This window comes from Oryctolagus cuniculus (assembly GCF_964237555.1).
Source record: "Oryctolagus cuniculus chromosome 16 unlocalized genomic scaffold, mOryCun1.1 SUPER_16_unloc_1, whole genome shotgun sequence".
Lineage (NCBI taxonomy): Eukaryota > Metazoa > Chordata > Mammalia > Lagomorpha > Leporidae > Oryctolagus > Oryctolagus cuniculus.
Window position 1 is genome coordinate 1,233,564 of NW_027208201.1, and position 26,157 is coordinate 1,259,720.

Here is a 26,157-nt window from a genome sequence, read left to right on the forward strand (position 1 = left end):
GAGTGAAGAGACACCCAACAGAATGGAAAAAAAATATTTGCAAACTATGCAACAGATAAAGGGTTAATAACCAGAATCTACAAAGAGATCAAGAAACTCCACAAAAACAATACCAACAACCCACTTAAGTGATGGGCCAAGGACCTCAATAGACATTTTTCAAAAGAGGAAATCCAAATGGCCAACAGGCACATGAAAAAATGTTCAAGGTCACTAGCAATCAGGGAAATGCAAATCAAAACCACAATGAGGTTTCACCTCACCCCAGTTAAAATGGCTCACATACAGAAATCTACCAACAACAGATGCTGGCGAGGATGTGGGGAATAAGGGACAATTTCTACTTTTGATTTGAAGTGTATTGAGCCTGAGAAGATAGTCCAGGATAGTCCATTGGAGACAGTGTTCTCGATGTAGAATGAGTGTAAGTTCATGTGTGTGTTCCCTGTACACACAGAGAACTCTGTACCTACCCACTCAAATGTCCACGTATTTTTATTTTTGGAAATTGCTTTGCAATAACCTACATGATGTTGGACTTCAATATAAATTATAAAAAGTCTGAAATAGAAAAAAAATATTATCAACTTTTATGATGTTGTTGCTAAAGTTCAATTTGACATAAATGTATGATTTCAGATTCCATATAAGTTTATGCAATTAGAATATATATTTCCCTGAATTAAGTCTGAAGTTCTAGAATTGAAGCATTCATCACAAACTATAAAAAATGTCAAATGCAGCATTAAGGATATAGAAGATGAAAATGTTAAATATGAAAGAAACACTTAAGCAAAAATATTGAAGAAATCTGGGTGCTAATTTTTAAAAAAATTGTCCATAACTGTTTCATAACACACATTTTCCATGAATTTTCTGAAGCCTCCTCATTGCTTGGAATTCATCCTCTCCATTCCCAATTTATTTTCAGTGAATGGAGTGCATTAAGATTGACTCTATTTTTAGTTCCTACACATTAGAGAGAACAGCGGATGCTTGCTCTCTGATTTAGATTTATTTTTCTTGTTTAACTGAATAGACAACAAGCTTCATCAATGTATCAGTAATAAGTTTAACTCATCAAGAAATTATATTTTCAATTTTAGGCAAGTCACTGAATTCTGTTGTGTATTTTGTTCCTATACTGCATCTCACTTTGCGTGTACCCCTAATCAAAATCTCCCTAATGGCATCAGAGAAGTGGCTAAGCAATGAAAAATGTGTTTTACTTAAAATATTAGCCACCACATTTACAGTAATTTGAGTTTAAAAAACTTTTGAGTGGAAAAATAGAGTTCACATATATGCCCTTTCTTACCCCCCTTATTAGATTTATTCTATTGGCAATACCTCACACAGGTATACAAGCACAAATGATTAGTCAGTTTTGATCCTCATTATTGCCTATAGGACATGATATCCATTTTGTTCACTCTCGTCTTGTACAGTCTGTGGTTTGGCAAAGGTTTAATGGTACCTAGCTGCCCTGATGGTGTCCTACATAAGCATCCTGAAAGTCACTTGCATTCAAGAAGTACAGGTGTCTGCATGCATGATTCTACCCTTGGTGTTTGTGGTGGTGGGAATAAAGAGGTGACTTCCAGCTGGTATTGTCTGCTTAGAGTAAAAAAGGTATAAGTACTCAAATAGTCCCAGGTTCTCATGTGAGCACCAACCAAGGTTGTAGGTGCAAAAGCAGATCATCATGGGATTACCATGGTTAACAGCAATGTGGAAGTTTTTTATGTTTTACAACTAAAGATGAAGTGATTAGAAATGCAGAATGGACATATCTGAATTCAGGCTGATTACTGGTTTCACAGTGATTGAAAACCACATGTCCTAGTGGGAATCTCTGTAAACAGGATTGGTTTGGAGTCTATGTGCTATCAAAGTGATTTGTGGCTTCCCAGAACACTGCTTGAGGGAGGCTGCCCTGTTGCACTTTGAGTCATTGTAGTGTGTGACACTGGAGATTTCTGGTCTGAAAGCTTACTGAAAGCCTCACCTGATGCCTCCCTCCATGCCCTCTGATGCAATCCTGGTACATAATTGCCAAAAGTTCATGGAGTGGTTTATTGACAAAGCCCTTGGACCAAATGTAATTAGCAGGAGTCTCTCCCTTGAGTCTGGCACCTGGGTGAAGAGGATGATTCACAAACATGTTTTTCTACTTGTGTTTTTCACCAGGACAGAAGACCTGAACTACAGAGCCTCTGGGCAGAAAAGTATCAGATTCCCCCATGGATGAGTGGACAGCTGGTGGAAAGAGGTCAGATGGAGCAGTATTAAAGTGACTTGTTTCAGCACCATTTTTTCCAGATCTGAGAAGAAGGTCTTCGGTATCTTGATTGGTATTGCATTGAATCTGTAAATTGCTTTTGGGAGAATGGACATTTTGATGATATTGATTCTTCCAATCCATGAGCATGGAAGATTTTTCCATTTCTTGGTATCCTCTTCTATTTCTTTCTTTAAGGTTTTGTAATTTTCATCGTAGAGATCTTTAACGTCTTTGGTTAAGTTTATTCCAAGGTATTTGATTGTTTTTGTAGCTATTGTGAATGGGATTGATCTTAGAAGTTCTTCCTCAGCCATGACATTGTCTGTGTATACAAAGGCTGTTGATTTTTGTGCATTGATTTTATACCCTGCTACTTTGCCAAACTCTTCTATGAGTTCCAATAGTCTCTTAGTAGAGTTCTTTGGGTCCCCTAAATACAGAATCATGTCATCTGCAAGGGGGATAGTTTGAGTTCTTCCTTCCCAATTTGTATCCCTTTAATTACTTTTTCTTGCCTAATAGCTCTGGCTAGAACTTCCAGAACTATATTGAATAGCAGTGGTGAGAGTGGGCATCCCTGTCTGGTTCCAGATTTCAGTGGAAATGCTTCCAACTTTTCCCCATTCAATAGGATGTTGGCTGTGGGTTTTTCATAGATTGCTTTGATTGTATTGAGGAATGTTCCTTCCAAACCCAGTTTGCTTAGAGTTTTCATCATGAACGGGTGTTGTATTTTATCAAATGCTTTCTCGGCATCTATTGAGATAATCATATGGTTTTTCTTCTGCAGTCTGTTAATGTGGTGTATCACATTGATTGTCTTGCGCACATTAAACCATCCCTGCATACCAGGGATAAATCCCACTTGGTCTGGGTGGATGATCTTTCTGATGTGTTGTTGCATTCTATTGGCGAGAATTTTATTGAGGATTTTTGCATCTATGTTCATCAGGGATATTGGTCTGTAATTCTCTTTCAGTGCTGCATCTTTCTCTGGCTTAGGAATTAAGGTGATGCTGGCTTCATAGAAAGAATTTGGGAGGACTCCCTCTTCTCCGATTGTTCTGAATAGTTTGAGAAGAATTGGAGTTAGTTCTTCTTTAAACGTCTGGTAGAATTCAGCAGTGAATCCATCTGGTCCTGGGCTTTTCTTTGTTGGGAGGGCCTTTATTACTGTTTCAATTTCTGTCTCAGTTATTGGTCTGTTTAGGTTTTCGATGTCTTCCTGGTTCAATTTAGGCAGGTTGCATGTGTCCAGGAATCTATCCATTTCTGATAGATTTCCCTGTTTGCTGGCATACAAGTCCTTGTAGTAATTTCTGATGATTCTTTTTATTTCTGTGGTGTCTGTTGTTACATTTCCTTTTTCATCTCTGATTTTATTGATTTGGGTCTTTTCTCTTCTTTTTTTAGTTAGTTGGGCCAATGGGGTGTCAATTTTGTTTATTTTTTCAAAAAACCAGCTCTTCGTTTGGCTGATTTTTTGTAATGTTTTTCTTTTTTTTTTTTTTTTTTTTTTTTTTTTTTTTTTTTTTGGACAGGCAGAGTGGACAGTGAGAGAGACAGAGAGAAAGGTCTTCCTTTGCCGTTGGTTCACCCTCCAATGGCCGCCGCGGCCAGCGCACCGCGCTGATCCGATGGCAGGAGCCAGGTACTTATCCTGGTCTCCCATGGGGTGCAGGGCCCAAGCACTTGGGCCATCCTCCACTGCACTCCCTGGCCACAGCAGAGAGCTGGCCTGGAAGAGGGGCAACCGGGACAGAATCCGGCGCCCCGACCGGGACTAGAACCCGGTGTGCCGGCGCCGCAAGGCAGAGGATTAGCCTAGTGAGCCGCGGCGCCGGCCTTGTAATGTTTTTCTTGATTCAATCCTGTTGATTTCTTCTCTGATTTTAATTATTTCTCTTCTCCTACTAGATTTGGGTCTGATTTGCTGTAGGTTTTCTAGATCCTTGAGGTGAATTGAAAGCTCATCTATTTGGTGTCTTTCCAATTTCTTGATGTAGGCACCTATTGATATAAACTTTCCTCTTAACACTGCTTTTGCTGTGTCCCATAAGTTTTGGTATGTTGTGCTGTTATCCTCATTTACTTCCAGAAAGTTTTTGATTTCTCTTTTGATTTCTTCTATGACCCATTGTTCATTCAGGAGCATGTTGTTCAATCTCCATGTGGTGCTGAAATTTATATGGAGGCACAAGAGACCTCGAATAGCTAAAGCAATCTTGTACAACAAAAACAAAGCCGGAGGCATCACAATACCAGATTTCAGGACATACTACAGGGCAGTTGTAATCAAAACAGCATGGTACTGGTACAGAAACAGATGGATAGACCAATGGAACAGAATTGAAACACCAGAAATCAACTCAAACATCTACAGCCAACTTATATTTGATCAAGGATCTAAAACTAATTCCTGGAGCAAGGACAGTCTATTCAATAAATGGTGCTGGGAAAATTGGATTTCCACGTGCAGAAGCATGAAGCAAGACCCCTACCTTACACCTTACACAAAAATCCACTCAACATGGATTAAAGACCTAAATCTACGACCTGACACCATCAAGTTACTAGAGAACATTGGAGAAACCCTTCAAGATATTGGCACAGGCAAAGAATTTCTGGAAAAGACCCGGGAGGCACAGGCAGTCAAAGCCAAAATCAACTATTGGGATTGCATCAAATTGAGAAGTTTCTGTACTGCAAAAGAAACAGTCAGGAGAGTGAAGAGACAACCGACAGAATGGGAAAAAATATTTGCAAACTATGCAACAGATAAAGGGTTAATAACCAGAATCTACAAAGAGATCAAGAAACTCCACAAAAACAAAACCAACAACCCACTTAAGAGATGGGCCAAGGACCTCAATAGACATTTTTCAAGAGGAAATCCAAATGGCCAACAGGCACATGAAAAAATGTTCAAGGTCATTGGCAATCAGGGAAATGCAAATCAAAACCACAATGAGGTTTCACCTCACCCCGGTTAGAATGGCTCACATGCAGAAATCTACCAACAACAGATGCTGGCGAGGATGTGGGGAAAAAGGGACACTAACCCACTGTTGGTGGGAATGCAAGCTGGTCAAGCCACTATTGAAGTCAGTCTGGAGATTCCTCAGAAACCTGAAGATAACCCTACCATTCGACCCAGCCATCCCACTCCTTGGAATTTACCCAAAGGAATTTAAATTGGCAAACAAAAAAGCGGTCTGCACCCTAATGTTTATTGCAGCTCAATTCACAATAGCTAAGACCTGGAACCAACCTAAATGCCCATCAACGATAGACTGGATAAAGAAATTATGGGATATGTACTCTTTAGAATACTATACCGCAGTAAGAAACAACGAAATCCAGTCATTTGCAACAAAATGGAGGAATCTGGAACACATCATGCTGAGTGAAATAAGCCAGTCCCAAAGGGACAAATACCATATGTTCTCCCTGATCGGTGACAACTGACTGAACACCAAGAGGGAAACCTGTTGGAGTGAGGTGGACACTATGGGAAATGGTGGCTTGATCAGCATAGCCCTGACTGTTAATGAACAACTTAATACATTATCCCTCTTAGTAGTTTTTTTATCTGTTCTACTTAATATGACTGATTTAGATCTGTAATTGATGCACAGTTATTCTTAAGTGTTGAAAATTAACTGAAATGTGATCCCTGTTGAACATGGTGGTGGGAATGGGAGAGGGAAGAGATGTATAATTTGGGACATGCTCAGGCTGACTTGCCCCAAGTGGTGGAGTTGGAAGCATACCAGGGGATTCCAATTCAATGCCATCGAGGTGGCATGTACCAATGCCATCTCACTGTTCCAGGTGATCAGTTTCAGTTCACAGTTGGTCATGGTGACGGGACTGGGAGTCAAAGGGAACACATAGACAAGTCTAGTACCTGCTAACGCTAACCGATGGAGTAAATAAAGGGGAGAGTGATCCAACATGGGAAGTGAGATACTCAGGAGACTCATAGAATGGCAGATGTCCTAAATAGCACTCTGGCCTCAGAATCAGCCCTAAAGGCATTCGGAGCTGGCTGAAAAGCTCATGAGAGTATTTCAGGCATGGAAAGCCAAGACACTCTGGCAAAAGATCTCTGCGAGTGAGATCCCAGTGGAAAGAACAGGTCTTCAAAGAAGGAGGTACCTTTCTCTGAAGGGAGGAGAGAACCTCCACTTTGACTATGACCTTGTCTAAACAAGATAAGAGTCGGAGAACTCAGAGGGCTTCCATAGCCTTGGAAACTCATGACTGGAGCATAGGGAGATTACTGATGCCATAGACAGGAGTGTCAATTGGTAAAGTCAACAACAGGAGTCACTGTGCACTTACTCCTCATGTAGGATCTCTATCCTTAATGTGCTGTACATTGAGATTTAATGCTATAACGAGTACTCAAACAATATATTTCACTTTGTGTTTCTATGGGGGTGCAAACTCTTGAAATCCTTACTTAATGCATACTAAACTGATCCTCTGTAAAAAAAAAAAAAAAAGAAAAAAAAAGAAATTATCAATTCCCAACTTGACTCTCACTGGGATTAAACATGACAATAGGTCTGCTCTGATTTCATCATCATTTAAAAAAAATCATCTATTATTTTTCACTTTATGTTTCTGTGTGGGAGCAAACTGTTGAAATCCATACTTAATGTATACTAAGCTGATCTTCTGTATATTAAGATAATCGAAAATGAATCATGATGTGAATGGAAGGGGAGAGGGAGTGGGAAAGGGGAGGGTTGTGGGTGGGAGGGACGGTATGGGGGGGAAGCCATTGTAATCCATAAGTCGTACTTTGGAAAATTATATGCATTAAATAAAAGTTAAAAAAAAAAGTGACTTGTTTCAAGCAATCACACACACACACACACACTATGTTTCCACCTGCATGACCCTGCATATTCCAGTGCTCTTGTCTCATAGGGTTTTTCACAGATGTTTTCTTTGATTTTTCTCGTCCTCTTTCTGCAGCTGTATCTCCTTGTGACATGTCAGGATGGTCGCGACTGCTATTCCCAGATGGAACAGAGTTTTTACAAGGATGGAGATATTGAGATCGCTGCTTTTTTGCACATTTACACATATGATGTTCCCAGAATTGAGAGAAGTTTCAGCAAATATCGCAGATTCAGATGGTAAGTTCTCCTTGCCATAACCATTTTCCATTTATTTATATATTAGCTACTTTTTATTGGGTCTGCAAATGGATAGGCAAATATGTTCTGTATCCCTGCCCTGTCCATCTTCTGTCCCTCCTAAAAACTGCTGGTAATTGATTTGGGGCATGAGGAAGACATCTCTTTCTGCCTGGCACCGTGGATGGCTCAGGGAAATGTTGTCTCATCAGAGGGGGAACCAGAATCTGGTCGGTATCCTCCTATCCTTCCCTGTCCACTTTCATCAGCTCCGGGGCCTATTGTGCCTCAGTAGTAGATTCTTACAGAACCCATGCACTGAAATGAATGAACTGAATTACATGAGCTCTTCCACATGTGCTCACACTCTTTTCTGCTACATACTAGATTTGGGGCCATGAGAACACTTCATTTCTTCTACAGTTGTAAAGGAGAAAAGATTCAAAATTTTTTTCTATGTAAAAGTAATCTCAGGGCAACACCTTTGCACAAATATAATAATTATATTTTACTGATGAATATACCCATAAGAATTTCAATGGTTGTAATCTACTACATTTACAGTGTTTCCCTGATTCTGCCTTTTCTGGGCAAAATAGATTTCTTAAGGGGGATTATTCTGTTTTTGCCCCTCTTGAAGATCCTTTATTTGTAACTAAATATAAATATTTCATATACATATATAGCATATATAAATTTCATGCATGCAGAATATAGTATCTTGTAGGACAGCGGAATTGTTTTCTTCAAACCTGTTTATGAGGGTGACAATTTTCTAATTGTTTTCTACTGTAAGGCTACAGGAAGTAGGTTGCAGCTGCATAGAACTTTGGTAGAAGGTAGGTATTAGGACATAGATCATTTCAGTATCATTAAAGCCAATGGATTTGAGAAGTATAGTTGTTGCCACCAAGGTGATGCAACTGATGAAGTATTTTAGGCATTTGTCCAAATATCTCTGCTGAAAAAAATCTAATGTATACTAGCTTGGTGTAGCAATATTACTCACTTCACATTGATTTTTATAAATTTACCTAACTTAATATGTGTCCATGGGGTCCAATTCATGAAATATTTATTCATTAGTAGTAGTATTCCCCCTGGTTATGCATGCAGCACATCATTTAAGTGTACCCTTAATGATGGAGATGAGGAAATAGTGACTTTCCAGTAGTAGGAAAAGAGGCTATGTTCCTCCAAGATGTATGCCATGCAAACTGGAGATCATAATCAAATCTTAATAAACTCAGGGAAAATATCTTTGTTGATGATACTTGGAAAAACAAGAAATACTGAACTGTCAATAGATTTAGGTGCTATACCCTCCAATGTTAGATTCACTAACTTTAAAATATACAACAGTTACTGATAAACTGTTTTTAGAGATAAAGAACACAGCATAAAAGAGATAAACTCTTACAAATTCCAGTGTGTCCAAGAGCCGTCTAGACATTTTGGTACAAGGCAGCAGCTGGAGAAAGAATTTAGAGGATGCGGAATAATGCAAGTGTCATAGTAATGAGGAGAGAAACAGATATATGAAATACAAAACTGAATTTTATTTGATTCATAGCAATGATTTTCAAATTTCCTCATTCTACAAAGTATGAATGACATATTTGGATAGCAAATATGTATGCAAATTATATATACATAAAAAACTATATATATAGCTACTGTGTGCATGGTTATAGTATACCTATGTATAGATATATAGAGAGAATACATATATAATATGCATACATATATCCATATTATGTTATAGCAAGGACCAAGAACTGAAAAACTGTCACTTCCTCTGGAGAACACGTGACCCTTAACAAGCAGTGTACATGACCTAGTCTATTCATAAGGAATTAACACACAGGACATCAGAAATAAATACAAGGGGCTCCTCATTTGCATTTTTTGTGAAATGTCAGATCCTAGAAAGTAGAAATGCATCATTTTCTTTTCATGGAAGGCTATTTATATTCAATATTGTAGGAAAAGTTGAGTGAAGAAGGCCTGTTTGGAGTAAATACTGATATCACTCATAATGAAAAGTAGAAATGCATCATTTCCTTCACATGTAAGGCTATTTATATTCAATATTGTAGGAAAACGTGAGTGAAGAAGGCCGGTTTGGAGTAAATACTGATATCACTCATAATGATTTACTTTCACATATGTTTAGTGTTCTAAATGCATGACTGGCTTAATTGTAAAGCATCAGGTGCCTCGTAGCCCAGTGATTCATGTTCAGCCAGGGAGTGTTTCCAGCTTCTCTAAAGTGCTCCTCCCTTTTCACTATTTCCCTTCTTTCAAGCTCTGAATTCAATTTTATTTTCTTGGCTTGTGATGCTGGTTGATGGGTAAGTATGATGGGGAAGAGATTTTTCAGGATCAATTACAGACTCCCATCTACCATTCTCAGTACTGTGACATCATCCCTCTTTTTGAACACATAGCCTTCAATTGAGGTACTCTCTTTTCCCTTTACAACCTGCAGCCTTATGATCATATGACTGCTATTTCAAGAAGCACTTAATGATGTGGTAAGATGAAGAATCATTGTAGTTTGTGGATGTAGGAAACATTTAGAGGCAGTGCTAAAGATGATATGCGTTTCCTTGTCATGCTTTCTTTGACAACTGGAGTGTACTCCTAGGTGTGCATGAACTTTAGAGAGGGCATTCCAGAGCCTGTTGTAGCATTTACTTTATTTTTTTTTATCTTTTATTTAATGAATATAAATTTCCAAAGTACGACTCATGGGTTACAATGGCTTCCCCTCCCATACCGTCCCTCCCACCAACAACCCTCCCCTTTCCCACTCCCTCTCCCCTTCCATTCACATCAAGATTCATTTTCGATTATCTTAATATACAGAAGATCAGCTTAGTATACCTTAAGTAAGTATTTCAACAGTTTGCTCCCACACAGAAACATAAAGTGAAAAATAATAGATGATTTTTTTTAAATGATGATGAAATCAGATCAGACCTATTGTCATGTTTAATCCCAGTGAGAGTCAAGTTGGGAATTGAAAATTTCTTTCTTTCTTTTTTTTTTTTTTTTTAACAGAAGATCAGTTTAGTGTACATTAAGTAAAGATTTCAGTCGTTTGCACCCCATAGAAACACAAAGTGAAATATACTGTTTGAGTACTCGTTATAGCATTAAGCCTCAGTGTACAGCATGTTAAGGACCGAGATCCTACATGAGGAGTAAGTGCACAGTGACTCCTGTTGTTGACTTTACCAATTGACACTCCTGTTTATGGCATCAGTAATCTCCCTATGCACCAGTTATGAGTTTCCAAGGCTATGGAAGCCCCTTGAGTTCTCCGACTCTTATCTTGTTTAGACACGGTCATAGTCAAAGTGGAGGTTCTCTCCTCCCTTCAGAGAAAGGCACCTCCCTCTTTGAAGACCTGTTCTTTCCACTGGGATCTCACTCACAGAGATCTTTTTGCCAGAGTGTCTTGGCTTTCCATGCCTGAAATACTCTCATGGGCTTTTCAGCCATATCCGAGTGCCTTTAGGGCTGATTCTGAGGCCAGAGTGCTATTTAGGACATCCGCCATTCTATGAGTCTGCTGAGTATCTCCCTTCCCATGTTGGATCACTCTCCCCTTTATTTATTCTATCGGTTGGTGTTAGCAGATACTAGACTTGTTTATGTGCTCCCTTTGACTCTTAGTCCTTTCATTATGATCAATTGTGAACTGAAATTGATCACTTGGAGTAGTGAGATGGCATTGGCACATGCCACCTTGATGGGATTGAATTGGAATCCCCTGGTATGTTTCCAACTCTACCAAATGGGGCAAGTCAGCCCGAGCATGTCCCAAATTATACATCTCTTCCCTCTCTTATTCCCACTCTTATGTTTAACAGGGATCACATTTCAGTTAATTTTCAACACTTAAGAATAACTGTGTGATAATTACAGAATTAAACCAGTCATATTAAGTAGAACAGACAAAAAAAAATACTATGAGGGATAATGTATTAAGTTGTCCATTAGCAGTCAGAGCTATGCTGATCAAGTCACGATTTCTCATAGTGTCCATTTCACTTCAGGAGGTTTCCTTTTTGGTGTTGAGTCAGTTGTCACCGATCAGGGAGAACATATGGTATTTGTCCCTTTGGGACTGGCTTACTTCACTCAGCATGATGTGTTCCAGATTCCTCCATTTTGTTGCAAATGACTGGATTTCGTTGTTTCTTACTGCGGTATAGTACTCTAAAGAATACATATCCCATAATTTCTTTATCCAGTCTACCGTTGATGGGCATTTAGGTTGGTTCCACGTCTTGGCTATTGTGAATTGTGCTGCAATAAACATTAGGGTGCAGACCGCTTTTTTGTTTATCAATTTAAACTCCTTTGGGTAAATTCCAAGGAGTGGGATGGCTGGGTCGAATGGTAGGGTTATATTCAGGTTTCTGAGGAATCTCCAGACTGATTTCCATAGTGGCTTGACCAGTTTGCATTCCCACCAACAGTGGGTTAGTGTCCCTTTTTCCCCACATCCTCGCCAGCATCTGTTGTTGGTAGATTTCTGTATGTGAGCCATTCTAACAGGGGTGAGGTGAAACCTCATTGTGGTTTTGATTTGCATTTCCCTGATTGCTAGTGACCTTGAACATTTTTTCATGTGCCTGTTGGCCATTTGGATTTCCTCTTTTGAAAAATGTCTATTGAAGTCCTTGGCCCATCTCTTAAGTGGGTTGTTGGTTTTGTTTTTGTGGAGTTTCTTGATCTCTTTGTAGATTCTGGTTATTAACCCTTTATCTGTTGCATAGTTTGCAAATATTTTTTCCCATTCTGTCGGTTGTCTCTTCACTCTCCTGACTGTTTCTTTTGCAGTACAGAAACTTCTCAATTTGATGCAATCCCAATAGTTGATTTTGGCTTTGACTGTCTGTGCCTCCCGGGTCTTTTCCAGAAATTCTTTGCCTGTGCCAATATCTTGAAGGGTTTCTCCAATGTTCTCTAATAACTTGATGGTGTCAGGACGAAGATTTAGGTCTTTAATCCACGTTGAGTGGATTTTTGTGTAAGGTGTAAGGTAGGGGTCTTGCTTCATGATTCTGCACGTGGAAATCCAGTTTTCCCAGCACCATTTATTGAATAGACTGTCCTTACTCCAGGGATTGGTTTTAGATCCTTGATCAAATATAAGTTGGCTGTAGATGTTTGGGTTGATTTCTGGTGTTTCAATTCTGTTCCATTGGTCTATCCATCTGTTTCTGTACCAGTACCATGCTGTTTTGATTACAACTGCCCTGTAGTATGTCCTGAAGTCTGGTATTGTGATACCTCCGGCTTTGTTTTTGTTGTACAAGATTGCTTTAGCTATTCGAGGTCTCTTGTGCCTCCATATGAATTTCAGCATCATTTTTTCTAGATCTGCGAAGAATGTCTTTGGTATCTTGATTGGGATTGCATTGAATCTATAAATTGCTTTTGGGAGAATGGACATTTTGATGATGTTGATTCTTCCAATCCATGAGCATGGAAGATTTTTCCATTTTTTGGTATCCTCTTCTATTTCTTTCTTTAAGGTTTTGTAATTTTCATCGTAGAGATCTTTAACGTCCTTGGTTAAGTTTATTCCAAGGTATTTGATTGTTTTTGTAGCTATTGTGAATGGGATTGACCTTAGCAGCTCTGTCTCAGTCATGGCATTGCTTGTGTATACAAAGGCTGTTGATTTTTGTGCATTGATTTTATATCCTGCCACTTTGCCAAACTCCTCTATGAGTTCCAATAGTCTCTTAGTAGAGTTCTTTGGATCCTCTAAGTACAGAATCATATCGTCTGCAAAGAGGGATAGTTTGACTTCTTCCTTCTTGATTTGTATTCCTTTGATTTCTTTTTCTTGTCTGATGGCTCTGGCTAAAACTTCCAGAACTATGTTAAATAGCAGTGGTGAGAGTGGGCATCCCTGCCTGGTGCCAGATTTCAGTGGAAATGCTTCCAACTTTTCCCCATTCAATAGGATGCTGGCTGTGGGTTTTTTATAAATTGCTTTGATTATATTGAGGAATGTTCCTTCTATACCCAATTTGCTTAGAGTTTTCATCATGAAAGGGTGTTGAATTTTATCAAATGCTTTCTCTGCATCAATTGAGATAATCATATGGTTTTTCTTCTGCAGTCTGTTAATGTGGTGAATCACATTGATTGATTTGCGAATGTTGAACCATCCCTGCATACCAGGGATGAATCCCACTTGGTCTGGGTGGATGATTTTCCTGATGTGTTGTTGTATTCTATTGGCCAGAATTTTATTGAGGATTTTTGCGTCTATGTTCATCAGGGATATTGGTCTGTAATTTTCTTTCAGTGCTGCATCTTTCTCTGGCTTAGGGATTAAGGTGATGCTGGCTTCATAGAAAGAATTTGGGAGGATTCCCTCTTTTTCGATTGTTCTGAATAGTTTGAGAAGAAATGGGATTAGTTCTTCTTTAAATGTCTGGTAGAATTCAGCGGTGAATCCATCTGGTCCTGGGCTTTTCTTTGTTGGGAGGGCCTTTATTACTGTTTCAATTTCTGTTTCAGTTATGGGTCTATTTAGGTTTTCGATGTCTTCCTGGTTCAATTTAGGTAGGTTGCATGTGTCCAGGAATCTATCCATTTCTGATAGGTTTTCGTGTTTGCTGGCGTACAGGTCCTTGTAGTAATTTCTGATGATTCTTTTTATTTCTGTGGTGTCTGTTGTTACGTTTCCTTTTTCATCTCTGATTTTATTGATTTGGGTCTTTTCTCTTCTTTTTTTAGTTAGTTGGGCCAATGGGGTGTCAATTTTGTTTATTTTTTCAAAAAACCAGCTTCTCGCTTGGCTGATTTTTTGTAATGTTTTTTTTGGATTCAATCCTATTAATTTCTTCTCTGGTTTTAATTATTTCTCTTCTCCTACTAGATTTGGGTTTGGTTTGCTGCAGTTTTTCTAGGTCCTTGAGGTGCGCTGAAAGCTCATTTATTTGGTACCTTTCCAATTTCTTGGTATAGGCACCTATTGCTATAAATTTGCCTCTCAATACTGCTTTTGCTGTATCCCATAAGTTTTGATATGTTGTGTTGTTGTCTTCATTTACTTCCAGAAAGTTTTTGATTTCTCTTTTGATTTCTTGAATGACCCAGCGTTCATTCAGTAGCATGTTGTTCAGTCTCCATGTGTTTGCATACTTTCTGGGGTTTCCTGAGTTGCTAATTTCCAGCTTCATCCCGCTATGGTCTGAGAAGCTGCATGGTATGATTCTAATTCTTTTAAATTTGCTGAGACTTGCTTTATGGCCTAGTATGTGGTCAATCCTAGAGAAGGTTCCATGCGCTGCTGAGAAGAATGTGAAGTCTGTAGATGTAGGGTTGAAAGTTCTGTATATATCTGTTAGATCCATTTGGGCTATAGTGTCATTTAAATCTGCTGTTTCCTTGTTGATCTTCTGTCCGGATGATCTGTCTATTTCTGAGAGTGGAGTATTGAAGTCCCCCAGTACTATTGTATTGGAATCTAAATCTCCCTTTAAGTCCCTTAACATATCTTTTAAATAGACCGGTGCCCTGTAATTAGGTGCATATACATTTATAATAGTTACATCTTCCTGTTGAATTGAACCCTTAATCATTATATAGTGTCCCTCTTTGTCTCTCTTAACAGTTTTTGTATTAAAGTTTATTTTGTCTGATATTAATATGGCTACACCTGCTTTTTTTTGGTTTCTGTTGGCATGGAATATCTTTTTCCAACCTTTTACTTTCAGTCTGCATGCCTCTTTGTTAGAGAGATGTGTTTCTTGTAGGCAACAAATAGTTGGGTTGTGTTCTGTGAGCCAGTCAGCTAAACGGTGTCTTTTAACTGAAGAATTCAGACCATTAATGTTCAATGTGACTATTGATACGTAGTGACTTTGCCCTGCCATTTTCCCGGAAATATTTTCTAGTATATGCTTTGAGCTTCCCATGCTCTTTTACTGGTAGGTGTTCTTCCTTTCCCTTCTTTCATATTGATGGCCGTGTTTCTGTGTTTCTGAGTGTAGCACATCTTTAAGTATCTTTTGCAGGGCCGGACGAGTGGCCACAAAGTCTTTCAATTTCTGTTTGCTATGAAAGGTCTTTATTTCACCTTCATTCACAAATGAGAGCTTGGCAGGATATAATATTCTGGGCTGGCAATTTTTCTCTCTTAGCACCTGTGCTATGTCTCGCCATTCCCTCCTAGCTTGTAGGGTTTCTGATGAGAAGTCAGCTGTGAGTCTGATTGGAGATCCTCTGAGAGTAATCTGACGTTTCTCTCTTGCACATTTTAGGATCTTTTCTTTATGTTTCACTGTGGAGAGTTTAATTACCACGTGTCGTGGTGAGGATCTCTTTTGGTCATGTTTATTGGGGGTTCTATGAGCTTCCTGTACTAGGATATCTCTGTCCTTCTCCAAACCTGGAAAGTTCTCTGCTAGTATCTCACTAAAAAGGCCTTCCAATCCTTTCTCTCTCTCCATGCCTTCAGGAACTCCTAGAACTCGAATGTTGGTTTTTTTGATAGTATCCTGTAGATTCCCAACAATATTTTTTAGGTTTCTAATTTCCTCTTCTTTTCTTTGGTTTGACTGTATGTTTTCCTGTGCTCTATCTTCTAAGTCCGATATTCTCTCTTCTGCTTCACCCATTCTGTTTTTAAGGCTTTCTAATGTGTTTGTCATTTGATCTATTGAGCTCTTCATTTCATTTTGATTTCTCTTCACTATAACACTTTCCTGTTCTACTAGTTTCTGAGTTTCATTTTGACTCTTCCTTAAAATTTCGTTTTCACGAGAGAGATTTTCAATCTTGTCCATTAAGGATTTCTGTAGTTCAAGGATTTGCTTTTGAAAACTTCTAAATGTTCTTATCATAAATTTTTTGAAATCCGTATCTTGCATTTCTTCTATCTCATCATCTTCATACTCTTGGCTTGGGGTGTTTTGCTTATTTGGAGGCATCATAGTGTCATCGTTGATCTTGCTCCCTCTATTTCTGTGTTTGTTACTCGGCATAGTTAATTCTTCTTGCATCACTGTGCGTTTTTTTTTTTCTTTTTTTCTTTTTTTTTTTTTTATTTATACTGTGTCCGTGTTAAGTGGACTGCCTGCTGTTGGAGGAGCCTTGGAGGCTTGAGATGGGTGCGGCCTGAGAGCTCTGCCTGGTTCTTCCAGGTTAAGGGTGTGCAAAGGTGACACCCTCAGGTTATGCGTGGTAAATCTCTCTCTTTTTATTTATTTATTTATTTTATTTATTCAGGGGGTAAGTAACACCGCAGGGCATGGCTATGCAGAATTGATGGTATTTAGCTTCCAGTCTTTGGCTCCTCTGGACTCCCACTGGGTTGCCTAGGCTACTGAATTGTAGTGACTCAGTTCCTTAGCTCTCCCCCATTGATATGTAAATCCAGAGCACAGGCCTGCTCTTTGTCTCTTGGGAATTCTAGTCTTGCAGCCTTGTAACCTTTGCAAGGTTAGGGGGAAGAGAAACCCCGAAGCTTTTTTTTTTTCCTTCTTTCCGGTAGTGAGTTTGCTGCACTTTCCGGCCCCCCTCTAGATTCTGACCCCCATTTCCCCACCAATGTCTCGGGTTATTGAGCTCACCTCCCCTTCCAGCGCCGATGTGTGGAGCGTCCCAAGTCTCCCCGCTGTTGTCTGTGTGGCATGCACTCCCCTTGGAGCACTGGGGCTTCTGCGGCTCCGTCCCGCAACTTGGCTTCCGCGCGGTGGGCGACCTTGTTCTCCCAGTAGGTCCTCCGATTCACGATTCCCGTGCAATTTTTTCCTGGTTCTTTTTTCTGCGGCTACCGTAACTCCCCTTTTATTAAACTAAATTTTCCCGGACTATCGGTGCGCGCCCTCACTATTCCGCCATCTTGGCTCCGCCCCCCCGCATTTACTTTAGATATCAAATACAAACACTTAGAAGAGGTAGCTGTTGCCAGAGATGATTAAAATTGATGAGGTTTGCATCCAAAAATAAGATCATGCTCTTTGGCTACATGGACAACCATGGGATAACATGCCCAAGACATTATGATGTAAAAGCAGATCTAATTTTTCAGAATCATTTAGGCTTGGAAACCAGTAAAAGTTGGTAGCAGCTTTGGTTCTGGTGAGGACATGTGTCCTGCAAATACAACAGTTCACACTCTGTACTCAGCAAATCTACACATATGGATTAGAACATATGAATGTTTGGCCATGACCATTCCATCTCACAGTAATCACAGAATTGATGATAATCTGGATTGGAGGATTTTCCCTTAAAGATCCTTGTGCATTTCATGCAGGTTTCAGTCCAAAAACTACCAGTATGTTCTGGCCTTGGTTTTCGCTATTGAGGAGATCAACAAAAACCCCTATCTTTTACCCAACATGACCTTGGGATTTGGTCTCTATAATGTCATGCACAGTCATATGACTGTGATGGAGAACCCCTTCATCTGGCTTGCGGGACTGGAAAAGCACGTTCCTAATTACACATGTAGGAAACAGAACAAGTCTGTTGCTGTAATATCAGAAAGCAGCATTGCTGTCCAAAGGGGACACTGCTGGAACTCTACAAAATTCCACAGGTGAGTGTGTAGTGAAAAAGTGGGATAAAGTACATCATCTTAGGTGCCTTACTTAGATCCAAAAATTAAAATGACAGAGACCTTATACATTTGACACAGTATGTGATCTAAAGAGAAGACGTGCAGAGATTTTGTGGATTAGCCACATTTGTTCTGAAGAAGAAGTGTGGGTGAGTAAAAAGGAGAAATGTTTTTGCAACCTGTGAGTCTAATGATTCATGAACTAGGAAGCTTTTATGTACTGGGAAATGATAAAAATTAAATATTCTAAAATCTGACACTTCCGTTATTGCTTAATTTTTTCAGGAATAATGTTTTACACTATGACAATAACCTTACACAGATTTCTTGCCTTTTCCCTTAGCTGACCCTTGGGCCTTTTGAACCTCTTCTGAGTGACAGTGGTGAGTTTCCTTCCCTCTATCAGTTGGCACCCAAAGACACTTCTCTGGCCCATGGCATGGCCTCCTTGATGCTCCATTTTGGGTGGACCTGGGTGGGTTTGGCCATCTCAGACCTCCCAAAAGGTATTCAGTTTATGTCTGATTTGAAAGTAGAGTTACAGAAGAATGGCATCTGTGTAGACTTTGCGGAATTGAACCCAGCCACTGTTGAGTCACTTTCTTCATTCCAAAGTACATTTCATATACAGATCCTAAAATCATCAGCAAATGTGGTGATTCTTTTCTGTGTCACTGAGTCACTCATAGGCGCCAGCTTTCAATCATGGGGGCAGTTAATGACATGGAAAGTCTGGGTCACCACTTCACAATGGGATTTTGCCAGTTTTGAGAAACCTTTCCTGCTCAACTCATTCCATGGGACTCTCATTTTTTCACACCAGCATAGTGAGATCTCTGGTTTCAAAAACTTTCTTTGGACAGCTAACCCTTCCAAGTACCCAGAAGACTCTTACCTCTCCAGATTCTGGTCGCTGGCTTTTAATTGCTCAGTTACTGGGACATCCTGTAAAACTTTGCAGAACTGTCCACTGAATGCCTCCTTGGAATCCTTGCCTCCGCATCATTTTGATATGAGCATGAGTGATGGGAGTTACAACATATACAATGCTGTGTATGCTGTGGCCCACAGCATACATGAGATGCTTCTACAAGAGGTAGGAATGCAGCCAGTGAACAATGGGGAAAAGGTGGCATTTTCTCCCTGGCAGGTAACTTGGTTTCCATTATTGACATGTACTCCTGAAGTGATCCCCTTAAGAGTTTCTGCAGGTGTTCAATCCAAGTAGCTTGGGAACCTTTCTGCAAAACACAAGATAAAAATGAGCCTCTGCCTGTAATTTGTCATTAGCAAAAGGGCTCCAATGAAAAGTGGGCAGGTCTCTTGGATAAGCATCAGTGCTGTGACTTAAAAATACTCTCCAATTCTGTCAATTTAATTTTGACATGTGAAATACCTAGACTGTGTTATTCCATTTTCAACTTCAGCAGTACAGTAATTATTTCCAGGTCCAAATGTTACTGAGGATGTTCATCTACAATGAACATAAGGGATCTCATATAATTTGCACAGTTCTTTATTCTAGTAACGTTATTACAGATAGTTGTCCAAGGTACACTGAGAAAATGAGTGTTGGTAGCTTGGACTGCACTGTTGGAAATGGTCTGAATCTCACAGCTAGATATTTTTGATTCCACTTGTTTTTGTAGAAAAATGAGTGAAATCATACTTACCTTGATGTAGTTCTCATCAGGTTTATTTTTTTTACTTCAATTCATTGGGTGGTTCTAAACAGGTTCTATCGTTCATTTGTGATTACAGACAAAGAGAGGTTTTCTCTTACCTGGGTTTCATGTGTTATTGCTTGGGCAGTCTTCATGAGAATATGATGCATTTTTTCAGTTGCACCCATTTCTGAAGAATCTCCAGTTTACCAATCCAGCTGGTGACCTAGTGAATTTGAATCACAGGAAAAATTGGGAAGCTGAATACGACATTCTCAACTTTTGGAATTTTCCATATGGTTTTGGACGTAAGGTTAAAGTAGGGTGGTTTTCCCCATACGTTTCACAGAGTGAACAGTTGTCTCTCTCTGAGAATTTGATAGAGTGGGCCACAGGAATTACAGAGGTAAGTTGGACTGATCATAAGGTTCACACGACACATTGTTACCCCCCAACTGCTAAGGGAGTATGTGCAGTATGGCTTATTCAAAAGACACTTAGAGACATTAAACCACTCCACTTCCAATCCAAATACTTTCTTACGTTTTTAGTGTCTGAGGATGGACAGTACACACACATTTTCCACCACATCTTTTGAATCTATTTAAGAAAATCAAATTGAATGTTGTCATTGTGTCAGAAACAGATGTTTACAGTTTCAGTGAATAAGTTTGCAGGACTTGAAAACCCTCTACTTGGAACTTAAGTAATAGTCTGAACTATGACCAACACTCATCTGATTTTTCTCAGACTCCACGCTCGGTATGCAGTGTGAGTTGCAGCCCTGGATTCAGGAAAACCCCTCAGGAGGGAAAGCCTGCCTGTTGTTTTGATTGCACACCTTGTCCTGAGAATGAGATTTCCAATCAGACAGGTAAGTCAGTGCCTGCCTCTTGGAGAAGTTACCACCTGTTTCTTAAATTATCAACTTATCCATGGAAAGAAAGTATGTGGAATATGACTGCTGAGAACAGTCTTCCCCCCTTCAGGTAGAAATTATTCCTTATAATCAATAATAATCCACAAAAGGATAAAACTTTCCACAATACACTCCCTATATTATTTTTGAAAGCATATAAAACACTGAATGTCTCTGTAATGCTGACCATGTTGGAGTTCAGGCTAATATATATATGGTAAAAAATGAATAGAAACCAAGATTGGAGAATATTCACCCCATAAAACAGTGTGGCATTTCTAAGATTTATTTCATGAATCAGAACTATGCATCACATGCATCATAAAGATTTTCCAGTTTTTGCTTGTGTTGTATGAGTAGTTATTTGTACCATATATTTAGTATAATTCTAATTTTTTGAAACTTATTGTTGATAATGAAATGTTTTGGAAACAGAGTACAGTCCATGGGAGTAGTGTGGTGTATGTGCTAATTCAGTATAGGAAAACTCATGTCTGGGTTCCTTGTGCTTACACAGGTAAAAATGCTTTCACCAAATTCAAGTGTACCATGCTTGGAGTGAGAAAGTGCAACTCTACACAAACTGTGTGCTATGTGAAAAACTATCTTAGAAATCATGCAGTATATCATCCTGAGGATGATACTCATCAAATATCATAAATGGGGCTAATCTTAGCCTTTGACAAAAGTCATTGCTGCTCAAAATATAAATCTTCAAGAACCTTCTTATGCTTACATATGTACACACATTTATAAAATTCATATCAAAAGAACTCAACCTGACATACACGGTAATAAGTATGCATAGTGGACCTGGCACTGTGGCGCAATGGGCTTAAGCCCTGGCCTGAAGCACGAGCATCCCATAAGGGTGCCAGTTCTAGTCCCAACTGCTCCTCTTCTGATCCAGCTCTCTGCTGTGGCCTGGGATAGCAGTAGAAGATGGTCCAAGTCCTTGGGCCCCTGCACACACATGAGAGGCTCTGAAGAATCTCCTGTCTTCAGATCAGAACAGCTCTGGTTGCCGCAACCATCTGGGGAGTGAACCAGCAGATGGAAGGCCTCACTCTGTCTCTACCTCCCTTGGTAACTCTGTCTTTAAAAAAAAATAAGTATGCATACCAAGGTAGGTCAATGACTGCAAATTCAGCACAAGCCCTTGAAGGTAAAATGTGGACATTATAAGGAAACTGAAGTAAGTAAAAATTGGAAGAATTTAAAGTTGGTGATCATAAACAAGAAAGATTTATGAACCTCAGCAAGATGGAACAGTGCGAACAATAAGATTACTCTGTGTGTGTGTGTGTGTGTGTGTGTGTATACAAAGAGAGCTGAAGAGGTCTATTTAGATATAAAAATACTAATATTAGAGCTTATTAATCATTTAATTCTGATACATTGAAAAATATAGAAGAAATTCAGATATTCTCAGATAGAAATATTATGAAATATGTTGAGCCATATTTGAAAAATCCAAATATTCTCACAGTTATTAAAATAATTTCCAATACTTGAATTGTGATAAACAATTTTCAGATATTTTCTCAACTCCTATAGAGAACAGGAAAAATGTAAAAATTCTGTTTCTTCTATGGGAACATCTCAACTTGGTGGATCAAATACTGCTAGATATTTCAGCAAAATGAAATTGTAAGACACTGTTATTGAAATAAATTCATACATTTGAAATCTCAAACAATGTAAATCCAACAGTATTTTTTAAATAAGCTACATCATGCCCAAAGAGTTTCATAAAATCTAATTCAGATTATAGTACATGAAAAATGCAATATTAATTAGTATAACTGAAGAAAAATAGTTAATAAAATCTAAGTGATCTATGAATTGTAAACAAAGAACAAAACCACTCAAACATGACAAAAAGAAGGATTAGCTTTCAATCCTAAAGAGTATTTTAGAATGCTACAAAACATGGAAATTACAGCTGAAGATTGGATACAAAGTTGACGAAAGAATGCAACTTCTACAGAAAATTACACAGGAGGTTTGGCTCCATGCATATTGTCAAAAAAGAATGACATTCAACTTACTGAAAAGGAAGATTTAAAAGTGGCATCATTTAAAGTGATACTGGGATGGTGTAATGCGGGTGGGAGGGAACTTATGGGGGGGAAGTCATTGTAATCCATAAGCTGTACTTTGGAAATTTATATTCATTAAATAAAAGTTAAAAAAAAAGAAAAAAAAAGAAATCAGTGAATCGGTAATTGAATTAAGTAGATCTGGTATACAAAATTGTACAAAGCAGGTACTTTTCCTTACCAATTCTGGAAAACAAACCTATGAAAGATGGCACTTGTAATGTCTCAAAAGTATGAAATATCCAAAGGTAAGACTAACTAAATATTGGAAGAAATCTGCAAGTTGAGACACCAATCTTCAATGGAACAATATATTGAACATAAGAGGATACAGACAGGGCTGGAGAGAAAATTCATGTTCAAGGATAAAAAGACAGGAAAGTGGAAATATGCCAGTAAGTTTCAAGGTGATCTACAGACTGACTTTGATTATAGGCACCATCCTAGTGTGTTCTTTGATGAAAACGTTCAAGGGTGGAAACTAATCCAGCTGGTATCAAGTGTATAGCTCTTCTGTGTTTCTCTGGAACCTGACCATTTTCCTTATAATGGTAGTTTGTCAATCAGTGCTTTCCCCTATCATGACATAATCCAGATTCTACCTTAAAGAGATATGTTTTAGTGAGATTGCTAGGTGATTTCTGTGCAACCAAAATTCACAAACTAGATCTCCCAGTCCATGATTTTAAGAGTGGGAACCTGGGGCCGGTGCTGTTGTATAGTAGGTTAAGCCTCTGGCTGGGATGGTAGCATCCCAGTTGGTCAGGAGTTTCAGTCCCAGCTGCTTCACTTCCAATGCAGCTCTCTTCTGATGCTTGGGAAAGCAGCTGAAGATGGCCCAAGTTTCAGAGCTCACACCAATAGAGGAAGCCCAGAAGAAGCTCCCAGTTACTGGCTTCAAAACAGCCCAGTTCCAGCTATTAATGTCTTTTGGGGTGTGAATCACTGGGGGAAGATCTCTCCCCTCCGCTTTTTCCCTCTTTCCCTTTCTCCCTGTCCTCCTCTCCTTCTTTCTCTCTCTCTCTCTCCATTCTGCTTCTCCTCTTCCTTCTGAAACTCTGACTTTCATGTAAATTATAAATAAATGAATACTCATTAAAACAAAGACTGCAACCATTGGGTGGTTGAATAGGCCATGAGAGTACAGAGGGAATAGCACCATTAAAAAAAGGGCTCATTTCAGGCATGGAAAGCCACGACTCTGCAGCAAAAAATAGACTACATGGAGGATCTCTGTGAAACCTCTGTTGAAAGAAAGGGTCATCAAAAAGGGTTGTACTTTTGTCTGAAGAGAGGAGAAAGCAACCACTTTGCGTATGACCCTGTCCAAATACCGATGGAGTCTCTGGTCACAAAAGGCTTCCATAGGCTTGGCAGACCATGGCAAGAGCCTTAGGTGATCACTGACATCATACATACATAAACATGTTAATTGTTAAAGTAACAACAGAGGTCACTGTGTACTTAGTCCCATGTAGGACCTCTGTCCCTAATGAGTTGTACTATGAGAATTGACTTCAAATTTTGTTCCTAAACGGTGCTCTATATGTGTTCTGTGTGTGTGGATACCAACTGTTGAAATCTATGCTTATCATGGAGTTGGTCCTCTGTATTTAAAATCAAACTAAAAATGAACCATAATGAAGAAGGAGATGGTATAGGAAGAGGGAGAAGGAAATGTGATGGGAGTGGGAGTGGGAGGGTGGGTATAGGGAAAAGAACCCCTATATTCCTAAAGGTGAATGTATGAAAAATGCAATCATTAAATAAAAACTTAAAAACTGAGGGCTTCTGCTTGCTCTTGTTCCAAGTGAGCATGCAGCAGAATATGCCCTGTATAAGGGCAGAGTAGCCCTCACCACACATGGAACCCTCTGGCACCTTGATCATCAGTTCCCAATCCAAAGAAACAATGAAGAAGGAATTTGTGGTGTTAAAATAACACAGGCTAAGGTATGTTTTTAAAGCACCATGAATAGGTTCAGAGAGTAGCCCTTAGGGCTTTGTTAGGAGAAAAAGAGCATGTACTCATCATTATGTAAGGTACTTAGGAAGATGAAGTATTAACTGGCTAACATGAGGAAGATGGACATAAATAATCACCAATAATTTTATATGTCATTTTATATGCTGTATTTCACATCAAATAAGGACCATTTGCCTAAACTAGCCACGTTAGGTATTCTAGAAGGTACTTGTGAATCAGGAATAACTGAACTTAAGATGATGTTAATTACATTTCTCACCAGATATGGACCAGTGTGTGAAGTGTCCAGATCTTCAGTATGCCAACACAGAGCGAGACCAGTGCTTCTACAAAAAACTGACCTTTCCGTCTTTTGAAGAGCCCCTGGGGATGACCCTAGTCTGCACAGCTGTGTGCTTTTCTGTCCTCACTGCTGTTGTTCTTGGGGTCTTTGTGAAGCACCGAGACACTCCCATAGTCAAGGCCAACAATCGTTGTCTCAGCTACATCCTGCTCATCGCCCTCATCTTCTGCTTCCTTTGCTCCTTATTGTTCATTGGTCATCCCAACACAACCACCTGTGTCCTCCAGCAGACCATGTTTGGAGTGGTGTTCACCATGGCTGTTTCCACAGTCCTGGCCAAAATTATCACTGTGCTTCTGGCCTTCAAGTCACTGCCCCAGGGAGAAGGATGAGACAGTGGCTGATATCAGGGGTACCTAACTCCATTATTCCCATCTGCTCCCTGATCCAACTGGCTCTCTGTGGCTTCTGGCTTGGGACTTCTCCTCCCTTTATTGACACAGATGCACACTCTGAGCATGGCCACATCATCCTGGTGTGCAACAAGGGCTCCGTCACTGCCTTCTACTGTGTCCTGGGCTACCTGGGTTCCTTGGCCTTGGCAAGCTTCACTGTGGCTTTCCTAGCCAGGAATCTGCCTGACACCTTCAATGAAGCCAAGTTCCTGATGTTCAGCATGCTGATGTCTGCAGTGTCTGGGTGACCTTCCTGCCTGTCTACCACAGCACCAAGGGGAAGGTCATGGTGGCTGTGGAGGTCTTCTCCATCTTGGCCTCCAGCGTGGGGCTCCTGGGCTGCATCTTTGTTCCAAAGTGCTACATTATTCTCTTCAGACCTGAGAAGAATGCTTTGAAAGGATTCAGGGATAGAATAATTTCCAAGGAAACAGATGTTCTGAAGTGTAGCTCTTAAGGCTCTCACAGTTTTCAGTTGTTAGAGATTAAGATTTATAAAAGCGATTTTGCATTCTGATGTTATAAAATAACTTGCAGAATGTAACCTTCTTATGAACTGTTGATGTTTCTCTTAAAATGGTTTTGTTCTGAAGCATCAATTACAGGAAAAGAAGGGATAATCAGAGAAACCTTCCATCTGGTGATAGACTCTGAAGATATCTGCTGTGGCCCAGTGCTGGTTCATGCCAAAGCAAGATCAT

The 26,157-nt window shown here is 39.5% G+C and overlaps 1 protein-coding gene across 1 annotated transcript; it reads left to right on the top strand.

Annotated features, from left to right (window-relative positions):
- Positions 1 to 1,413: 1,413 nt before the first annotated feature.
- LOC100349981 (vomeronasal type-2 receptor 116) lies at positions 1,414 to 25,913 on the top strand. Its single transcript, XM_070067583.1, is given in 10 exon segments — positions 1,414 to 1,632; positions 7,274 to 7,437; positions 9,537 to 9,542; positions 17,720 to 17,984; positions 18,390 to 19,196; positions 19,889 to 20,116; positions 20,461 to 20,584; positions 24,981 to 25,367; positions 25,370 to 25,684; positions 25,687 to 25,913. Coding segments are annotated over 10 exon segments (2,742 nt in total).
- Positions 25,914 to 26,157: the final 244 nt, after the last annotated feature.